Genomic DNA, 10,920 nt, shown 5'->3' with positions numbered 1-10,920 from the left:
CCCACAATCTGTCTCTGCCTCCAAAATTGTCTGGCACAACTGACTTCATAACAACACAGTGATAGCTGCTGTAACTAAAAAGTAGCCCAGTACACACATTAACCTCAAATGTACATGTAATAATAAATTCACCTCCTACCGTTTTATTACATTATGTTTTCTGTTTGTACTGTTTAGGTTTTAATGCTGCATTGCACATCTGAGCATTTTGCACTTATTATTTGTATTCTTAAGCTTTACTATCAATCTGGAAGTTTCAAAATAAATCTTATTGTAACGTTACTTGTACAATGACAAAGATATTCTATTCAATAGCTCATGCTCTCTCTGTATCTAACAAGCCACTGTTCAGTAATAAATTCAATATAATAATTAAAATAAATGATGGACTTTGTCAAAGATGAGCGCTTTAGTGAGGAAATGTTGTTTTGGATAGGGTTTTAAATTTTTTTTTTTACCATTGCTCCGGATCTTTTCCAGATGTTGAAACTCCTCCTCAGTTTCTCCAATTCTTCTGAGTGTGTTCACTGTATAAATTAATATGGATTAATCTTTGTCAAAGCTGTGTTTGTTCTGTTGTTTGCTCTTTGCTCTTCTTGCACTGTTTTAAAATCGATTAAGTTTGTAAACACATACAAATGATAAAAGTTTTACTCTATTAAATTTTGCAATTAATCCTCTGAACACATGCGTGCTGAACTGTGGGCCTAGTCATGGATCACTATCAGCTACGATCTGCTCCCTTCACTAAAATGTCACGGTTCCTAAACATGATAACAAATACTATAGATAAATAATAAACACGTCAAAACGAAAACACAGATACTTACAAGACCAAGTAGGAATGTCCTGTTGTTTGCCCGCTGCTCTCTTAAACTTAGTGTTCTCTCGTAAAAAAATTCAAAACACAACACTGATCTCTAACTCTCATATCTCGCGTTGCAAGTAGTCATGTCTCAGTAGGGCTACAATTGCCATCTAGCGGTTGGGAATTGTAATTGCATTTTTATTTATAAAACGAAAGACAGCCGAATATCAAGAATATCATATAATGTGTATGAATGTAACAGCTTGTGGGATGCATGACATCATATTATCAAATGCAAGTAAACTTTTGAAACATTTAATAAATAATGCTATATTTAATAATGCTGTAAAATAATTCAAATATAAAATAATGCTAATTTAAATGATTCAAAAGTTTACTTGTATTTGATAAGAAGCTGCGTTGGCGAAAATGACATGTAAACAATTTTAAGGCTATTTTGGCTATGCTCATGGCTGGTCTGGTTACTGGTATAGGGCTATAGCCAAGCCGTTCAAATTAGACCACATATTGCCTCGATTTCGCCGGGTGGGCTAAAAGAACGTACGTAGCCCGTCTAATTTAGAGCTAAATCGTGGCTACATATAGACCATGTCATAAACTGACACTTATATCTTTGTAGATATTATTGACACTGCGAACATGATGGGATATCAACCATCTCATGCGCTGCCTAACACTTGATTATCTCTTCACTTTTACCTGCATTCTTAAAGGTATAGTACACCGCAAAATGAAAATTCCAACATTAACATTTACTCACCCTCAAGTTGTTCCAAACATGTAGGAGTTTGTTTCTTCTGCTGAACACAAAATATATTTTGAGGAATGTTGTTAACTAAATGTGGGTTACACATAGCCGGACTATATCGGGTCTATACTTAACCGAGACGTTGAAATGACGGCTATTGCTTGCTGGGAAGTCAACTTTAAAATAACGTGAAAATAAAGTTAAAACTTGAATAGAACTCAAAGCAACACATTTTCTTACACCTGATAATTAGGTTCACTGGTCACAGTAGTTAAAGATGAACATTTACCTCTATAAAACTACGTAAAAGATTCATTATGGTGGTACCACAATCCAGTGTCTTAACAGCAGGCTTAACAATTGCAGTGACTAGTATTTTAGCAGAAGCCATGGTTAAAATAGAGGTGTCTGGAAAAGCACCTGACTGAATAGTCCCAATACATAGGAGCCTACATAGGCTGTCAATAATAGCTGCAACATAACTGAACTTTTGAGGGGGAAAAATGCGCCACACGTACCAGTACAGTGATTGTTCAAAGCTCACTTACCTGTCAACCATCAACCCTCACCACCTGATAGACAAACTACACTTGTTCACTTGATTATCTCTTCACTTTTACCTGCATTCTTAAAGGTATAGTACACCGCAAAATGAAAATTCCAACATTAACATTTACTCACCCTCAAGTTGTTCCAAACATGTAGGAGTTTGTTTCTTCTGCTGAACACAAAATATATTTTGAGGAATGTTGTTAACTAAGGAAGGTAGCCATTGACTTCCATAGTATTATTTTTTCAATACTATGGAAGTCAATGGCTACTGTTAAATGCACAATATGTAAGATTTTTTTATTAAAATATCCAAAAACCACTAAAACAGTGTTATATATTTTGCTGACTTGTGTACTTACATTATCACAAATGTTTCGAAGAATGTTTAAATCCAGAGAAATAAGCAATTTTAACTAGTGACACGGACCGTTTCCATAGTGTCGCCTGCCAATGACGTCATAACCCCTCGATTTCCGGTTTTGTTTTGTAGAAAACATGGAAACACCAAAGATGCTTTAGTAGACCGGTGACGACCGCACAGAGTAGCATTATAACAGAACTTTCAAATGTATCTAGTATGATAAAACAGTGCTGCTTTACGCCACATACTCACGACCGGAAAATTACATATTGTGCCTTTAACTGTTATCATCATTCTTCAAAATCTTATTCCGTGTTCACCAGCTGAAAGAAATTCATACATTTTCGGAACAAGTCGTAAGACGCAGCGTGTTTGTGTGCTGTCACCTCGTAATTACGGTAATTACAACATAGTGTGAACACAGCAAAATGCTATCGTCACAAGAATACAGCCTCCACTCCCTTAATTCAGTCACGGTTCCACAGTACAAGAGTCAAGTAAACCCGTGCCTTTGCTCGCAGCAATTTCATATAAGAAGCAACAAGCGTTGATCCATGTTAAATTATGTAATAATCACACATCAAAGGGATTAAAGCTACCACAAAGAATGAAAATCTGTCAATTTTTTTCCACTCTCATTTCATTCCTCAATGGCTTACTTTCTAGTGTGAAACAAGATATTTAAAAAAAAAAAGGCTGTTTTGGCAAAAGTCACACAGATTTGAAACAACACGAGGATGAATAGTCATAATTTTCTTTTCTAGTTGAATTATAAACAAAAACCATGAAATGGTCTGTTATTTAAAAATCTTTATATATTTACAATGTAATGACTTACACATCAACATTTTCTTGCTGACAAAATGACACTTCAGTCACATGTACATGACCAAAAGGGACAATTTTAGTTGAACAACTAGCTTTATACACAAATGAACTTCACAACTAAGGCTGTAGAGGCTCTAACACTACAGAGAAATGGACAGTTCCAGAAGAAACCAGAACACTCAATGATTCTGCTAATAAATCCTACGTAGGTATTTGCACATGTATGCATTTCTGCAAATAGTTACCTAGTGTGCAAAAACAGCAGAAAAAGGACAATGCATTTTTATAACAAAATAAAATATTTTGGGAGTAAATATATTGTTCAAAAGAGTACATAAAAACCCCTTGTACTAACATAAAGTATACAGGATGTGGTGTCGACAAGTGAGGTGCTTCTCAGTCAAAAGGTTTTGCATAAAAAAAATTATAGAAATGTAATGTGCAAACACTTTTTCCGTAAAACCCAGCCCCCAAAATACCTTCATACAAATAAATGAATTAACCGCTTTATCAAAGTTCCTCAATTCCAAACGGGTATTTGCACATGTATGCATTTCTGCAAATAGTTACCTAGTGTGCAAAAACAGCAGAAAAAGGACAATGCATTTTTATAACAAAATAAAATATTTTGGGAGTAAATGTATTGTTCAAAAGAGTACATAAAAACCCCTTGTACTAACAAAGTATACAGGATGTGGTGTCGACAAGTGAGGTGCTTCTCAGTCAAAAGGTTTTGCATAAAAAAATTATAGAAATGTAATGTGCAAACACTTTTTCCGTAAAACCCAGCCCCCAAAATACCTTCATACAAATAAATGAATTAACCGCTTTATCAAAGTTCCTCAATTCCAAACTGCATTTACTGTCCATTGTATTTTCAAAGGAGAGGAGGGGTTATGATACAGACTTGGACTGTACCACTGGCCTTTGGTGGCGTTTGGGAGTCAGTGCGTCAACCGCTTCAGTCTCTTCTTGGCTAACGCTGGTGGACGCCTGCTCTTTTTTGGGTTGGTTGCTAGCAAACTCCGTGATGCTGAACAGGAACTGCATGCAGCCCACTTTAATGCAGCTGCTATGGTGGAGCAATGCAGTGCCCTCCCAGCCGGCTCCGCTGCCCCCTATCAAGCTGGAGCTGCTGGCTTTACAGTTGCAGGGTGATTTGGGTCCTCCTTGAGCCTGGCTGCTCATCACACCACCTGCGGGCATCAGCACCACTTCCGCACACATCTCACCAAGCGGCTTCCTTGACCTGTTACCTCCTGTGGATTTACCAAACCAGATACAACGCATTACTACAATTTGTGTCATGCATTACAAAAACAAGATATGGGCGGTACTCACTGATGCTGTTTTGTACTTTGGACGAGAGTCCACAGGGTGAAGTGATGTTTGGTTTGTCGGAGAAGTCACATGAGTAAAGAACGTTATCTACAGTCGTCCCATGCTCACTGTAGTTCAGAAGCTCATAATGCTTCGTGTTCTAAGAGAGATTAAATTACATTTAGAAGCATTCATCTCCCTTGACATGTTAAATCTGGACAATGAAATTAAAATGAGCTTCCCAAGAGCCTTTAATGAGACATAATTATGGATAACACTCACTTCATCGTAAAAGATGCAGGCATGTTTCCCAGAAACATAATTGCAATGACCATAGTTTGTAAGGCACACATCCATTTCAGCACCTGAAACAAAGCAAAAATCTCTATAAATCTTATTCAAAACAATGCAAACGCAATGTTGTAGCAAACCGTACCTGTTCCTATGTACAGAGTCCTATAGCACATGTTGATAGCTGCCCCTTTTCCTGTTAAAGGACACAGTACTGCTCGACCTTGTACGTCCCTTTTTTGTGCTGCAAAAAGCAAAGACTTGCTATATTATGACTGGAGGGGCAACAGCACAGCCTCAATGTGATGTGATGGGTGAGTTTTGTTACCATCTGCGAGAGGGGAAGGTTTTGGGAGAGAGGCAGTGACGGCTGGAGGACACCCACATTTGTTTGAGGGTTGAAGTGCTTTGGGAGACAACAGTTGTTGGATCCTCTGCCAAGCCAGGAGTCTGATAAACTCCTCATCCAGCTCATTCATGTCCACTTCTACAACACAGAAAGAATTCCATTCCTCAGAACCAATGCAAGATTATAATTTCTACTGGAAAATGAATGGTTTCATTTAAAAATCATGTCTGGCTGAAGTGGATCTCTTACCTGCATCGCCTTGAACCACATTCTTGATGTAGCTATATAAGCTGCCTATAGAAGATGGGAGCACCGAGCCTTTCCCAGCAGGCATTACATCTGTGCTGACTTTGTTCTCTGGAAAAACAAGACATAAATATTCTATTTTGTGGACTGAAAAACCAACTGAAACTCAAATTTAGTTTCAGTTTGGACAACATATATTAGGGTTTGGATTTGCAAAATTGTGCACATTTTCCACTAAATGATTCAGTTTAACAACTCTTTTAGTAATTTTGAGAGGAAAAAAGACAATTTGGAAAAATGTCTTTTGTATTTCTATTGTTCTTTCTTTTCTATCATATTTACCCAGAAGCCTTGTCAAATGCTAATGAAATTTTAGACAACAGTACAGCAAAAAAAAAAAAAATAATTTAAAGATTTATGGTCAGTAAGATTTTAATAAATTAATACAATTATTCAGTAAGGATGCATTAATTAAACAAGATTGATGGTAAAGACATTTATAATGTTTATTTGAACTTTCTAGTCAAATAATCCTGAAAAAGCAACACTGATAAGAAATGTTTCTTGAGTACCAAATCAGCATATTAAAATGATTTCTGAAGGATCATGCGACACTGAAGAATGGAGTAATGGATGTTGAAAATTTAGCTTTGCCATCACAGAAATCATATTTTAAAATATTATAGAATCGAAAAGTAAACAAAAAAAATATGTGCAGCATCGGTGAGCATAAGAGACTTGTCAATTCCTTTGCAATATATATTAAAAGAGTTATTACCCATTTGTCTGTGGGGAAACAAGGATGATGGTGATTCTTAATCTTAGAGCATAGCTGAAGGAAAATGAGGTATGATGTACAGAGAGTATGATGTATAGAGTGATGTAGGCTCAAATACCTTTAGTTTGAGATGACAAGCTGCTGTTCAGAACTGAAGAGGAGTTCCCTACAGCTGAGCTGTGATGATGGGCAGGCGAGTCTGAAGCAAGGCTTGTAGATGGAGTACCTCTCTGCATACGGGAGCTGAGGGGACTGCTGCTCTCAGTCTTTACGTCCACTACATGATTGAGCAGGGCTGGTTCTGAGAGTGCTGGAGTTTGTAGTCTAGAGGGGCTGCTGGGCCTGCCACATACCACTGGCCCATTCACTCCCTTGCCCTTCTCCGCTGGACTGTCAGCTGCAGCATCGGTGAGCATAAGAGACTTGTCAATTCCTTTGCAATATATATTAAAAGAGTTATTACCCATTTGTCTGTGGGGAAACAAGGATGATGGTGATTCTTAATCTTAGAGCATAGCTGAAGGAAAATGAGGTATGATGTACAGAGAGTATGATGTATAGAGTGATGTAGGCTCAAATACCTTTAGTTTGAGATGACAAGCTGCTGTTCAGAACTGAAGAGGAGTTCCCTACAGCTGAGCTGTGATGATGGGCAGGCGAGTCTGAAGCAAGGCTGGTAGATGGAGTACCTCTCTGCATACGGGAGCTGAGGGGACTGCTGCTCTCAGTCTTTACGTCCACTACATGGTTGAGCAGGGCTGGTTCTGAGAGTGCTGGAGTTTGTAGTCTAGAGGGGCTGCTGGGCCTGCCACATACCACTGGCCCATTCACTCCCTTGCCCTTCTCCGCTGGACTGTCAGTGTCACCCTGACAAGACCTTTCTCTGCAGCTTTCAGACTGTTCGGGTGCAGCACAGGGCAGCACAGGGGCCCCCTGGGGGCCAACTTGTGTACCTCTAGGCTGGAGGCAGTCAGAATTCTGAGAGCTGAGGTCCTGCATCTCTGTAGACTCCTGAGTCTTCCCTTCTGACATATCAGTCTGCTCCGAGTCCCGGAGGGAGGATGACATCTGCTTAGCAGATAAATGTTTCATAATACTGCACTGAAGTGCAATGACATGACGAAGCCACTGTGGAAAGGGGAAAAAAAAGCTGAATGATACGAAATACTTTTGCACTCATATTTATACTACAGCCGTTTAGTTTGTTATACAATCACTTTTTACAGTGCATTTACCTCGTCTTGCTCCCCTTCACTGGTTACATGTCGAGAAGAACATTCTTGTTCCATGAAACCGTTTGTGACCAGCTGTCCATTGCGAAGACCCACTTGATCCACCAGCAAAGGGGGATTTTGGTAGTGACTTTTAATGGCATTGGGGACCTACAAACATATCAAAGTAACAAAAACTCAAAGCTGCTGTGTTTGCAAAGTGATTTTCTCCAATAATCTGAAGACTGGATAAGGATTTTTTAAAAATAATTTTATAGAAAAATCACAGCAATCTTTAGCCAAAGAAATGTTGAATGGAGCAGAAATAAAACAAATTAGAAATAAAAATAATAATGTTGCTCAATGAGTCTCCACCTTCAATGTCTTTTTCTTGATGTGGCGAACACCTCTGCGGTTGGGATGGTGTTGGCGGTGAACCCAGCGCAGGAAGTCCACTTTGACTGCATGTTGGGACAATCGGTCCTGGAACTGATCGAAGAGCTGGCAACGTGTGCTGAGGGTCACGTTATTTTGGTTTAGCTAGAATGGAAATAAGCAACTTTTTTATTTTACAGTCCACAATATCATGAGAGTGTAACAAAAGCACAATAAATCAGAAGACAAAATGAGCTTGTTGAAATATTACTACTTAAGGGACAAATGTTACACAAACTCAACAGAGAAAGAAAACTCATATTACTAGTGCCACAATAATAACATGTTTGGTGTTAAACATCCCTAACATGAACAACCAAGTGATCAGAGACAAGACACTAACCACCATGTGCTCTGCGTGGTTGGGACACATCCATCTCCCAGTGGGCATGGCAGTGAGAGGGGGGTCCAGGCAGTCCATGTGGAACAGGAGCGCACAGTAATCACACTGGATCAGAGGAGCCACCCTGCAGCTCCTATGGAGCAAGAAGAGAGAGGAACCTCATGCACTGTGCAACAATAATGATGACAATCAATATGTGACTCCATTAGGGATGCAATGACATAAAAATTCTGGCACAGTCTTATTTTAATATTATTTATATACTATTATAGACAGTATATGCAAATAAATGTATATTTACCACAGACCTTGTTTTACTTACAAACTGAAAAACCCTATTATAAAAATCACATAGGAAAATCTCTCTATATATAATTTATATCAGCCAATAATTTACATGATGCTGTCAGTGGTCTGCAATTTTTCTGGACTCTTACTTGCCACAGGTAAAGCACACTTTCACTGGCAGGGGGACCAGCCCGCTGGGATCCAGCTCATGTTGTGGCCTCTTTACATTCTTGCCTATTGCCTCCTCTTTCCTTCTGCGCTTACTGCTGCCTGTAGATACACACACACACACACACACACACACACACACACACACACACACACACACACACACACACACACACACACACACACACATACACACACACACAGAGTAAAATAAGGGTTTTATAATAGATATTAAATTACAATAATGTGCAACAATGTTAAGTGAAACAGAGAAACGTTTAATTTCATAATCACAAACCTCTGTAAAACACGACATTTTTGTTGTTGTTGATTTAATCAACTGAATACACACACACACACACACACACACACACACACACACACACACACACACACACACATACACATACACATACACATACACATACACATACACACAGAGTTTAACTATAACAACACACAAAGCACACTTGAACCACTAAGCACAATAATGTGGGCGAGCCTCACCTGGCAGTGAAGTGGTGCACGTAACCTCACTGGGCAGCTGAAACTGCATGGGGTTTCTCTCCATGGCTGCAGCGATCAGCAGCTGAAAAGGTTTCTTCAGGCGAGGAGTGGCGCTCTCGGACTCAGAGCCCTGCACTTCCTCTTCGACGTCCATCAGGTCCTCATCCACGTCATTATGTTCTGACGGCGTAGGCGTGTCGGTGGACGCGTTTGAAGTGGGCGTACCGGGACGGCTGCTCGTGCGTCGCTCAAGAAGACGGACCTGTGCGACGGCGAGTCTCAGGCCTCCTGATGTGGCAGAGGGCAGCCCGTCCAGACGCAGTGTTCCCAGCTCCAGCTCTGCTGCAGGGGAGGAGGACCGTTTGGACAGCTGCCGCTCCAACGCCCCGTTCACCTGCTCTGCCTTCTGCTCACACTTCTAAAAAAACAGAAAATTACACACTACAGCTCTGTTCCAAAAACTAACCATTAACATGCTGATAAGATACTTTAATAATGCACATTAAAGTATCTCTTACTCTAATAACTAAAAAATAATAGCACACACATGTTGAGTAAATAAATTATTTTTAATAAATTACTTTTAGACACTGAATGAAAAGCAAGTTTGTTTAATCAACATTTCTATCTTTTTTTTTTAATTGAGCTTAAAGCAATGCATTTTGGGGTTGTATCCTTTGTGGAATAGGCATGCAGTCTTTTCAGGAAATTAAAGGAAAAATTAAGTATTTATTTCATTATTTAAGCTGACAATTGTCATTTTTGGGTGTACTATCCCTTTAAATGTGAATAGATAAACATTAGACAGCTTAAGTTTCCAAATACAAGACAGCAATGGCAAATATGACTTCACCAACCTTTTTGCGCACACTGCAGCGATGACACATCCAGTCACCAGGCGGCAGCATCTCTCTGCTCAAAGGTGGATTACTGTCAAGAATCAAATGTTTATTACTTTTACAAATCCTGATGTGTTTAAAAGCACAACAATGCTTTTTACACATTTAAATGTAAATTCTCTGTAGAAATAAAGATTTTTGCATACAGTTAAAGCTTACAGGTTTTAATCATGTGCTTGATGCAAAGAAAACCACAACGCAGCAATCACACAGAAACAGTCTAGGTCTCACCAAATCTACAAGTTAAAACAGGCTGAACCACAAGTATGCTTTGCAATCTTTAGGTTGCATGTTGCAAATGATGCAACGTTACTGATATTCTACAAAAATGTAAATACAATTTTTTTTTTCATCTTTGCCATGCAGGCATTATAGACCAGCTTTATATTACATTAGCCAAGAGAAAGGCTGGATCGATTTTATGTGAAGCACATTCGAACAAATCTCCCCTCAGGATAGGAGAGTTGTTGAATAACAATACATTTACTTCCCCTTTAGTGATAAGCATAGGACTATAGCAGTAAAAACTAGGAGTTTGCATTAAACAGCCATCAAATTAGGCAGGAGTGATTCCATCCAAACAAAGCCTCTATGATAAACTATAAGACACTGCTGTGGCTTCAGAATGAGAAGTAATGAGGGTAACTATTAGGGCTGGGTATCATTCAAAATTTTTCGATATCGATACCGATACCTTGACTTCGATATCGGTTCCTGAACGATACTTTTTTCGATACCAATTTTATGAAATCAATTTGAACAAGATT

General features: G+C 38.9%; 1 protein-coding gene across 1 annotated transcript in view; it reads right to left on the bottom strand.

Moving 5' to 3' along the window:
* Positions 1-3,860: 3,860 nt before the first annotated feature.
* Positions 3,861-10,920, bottom strand: part of LOC107585568 (PHD finger protein 12-like) — a 13,291-nt gene continuing 6,231 nt past the window's right edge. Inside the window, exons 3-15 of the mRNA XM_016272640.1 lie at positions 10,112-10,184; positions 9,255-9,672; positions 8,729-8,849; positions 8,292-8,424; positions 7,889-8,053; positions 7,538-7,684; positions 6,884-7,430; positions 5,528-5,635; positions 5,258-5,416; positions 5,075-5,173; positions 4,921-5,003; positions 4,660-4,798; positions 3,861-4,577 (exon numbers count right to left, since the gene is read on the bottom strand). Coding sequence (XP_016128126.1) covers positions 4,213-4,577; positions 4,660-4,798; positions 4,921-5,003; positions 5,075-5,173; positions 5,258-5,416; positions 5,528-5,635; positions 6,884-7,430; positions 7,538-7,684; positions 7,889-8,053; positions 8,292-8,424; positions 8,729-8,849; positions 9,255-9,672; positions 10,112-10,184 — 2,557 coding nt within the window. The 3' untranslated portion in view covers positions 3,861-4,212. The remainder of the gene's footprint in view (positions 4,578-4,659; positions 4,799-4,920; positions 5,004-5,074; positions 5,174-5,257; positions 5,417-5,527; positions 5,636-6,883; positions 7,431-7,537; positions 7,685-7,888; positions 8,054-8,291; positions 8,425-8,728; positions 8,850-9,254; positions 9,673-10,111; positions 10,185-10,920) is intronic.

This window comes from Sinocyclocheilus grahami, unplaced genomic scaffold (genome assembly GCF_001515645.1).
Source record: "Sinocyclocheilus grahami isolate Dianchi unplaced genomic scaffold, SAMN03320097.WGS_v1.1 scaffold72.1, whole genome shotgun sequence".
Lineage (NCBI taxonomy): Eukaryota > Metazoa > Chordata > Actinopteri > Cypriniformes > Cyprinidae > Sinocyclocheilus > Sinocyclocheilus grahami.
The sequence above is the reverse complement of the archived record's forward strand: the minus strand, read 5'-3'. Positions and strand labels throughout refer to the sequence as shown.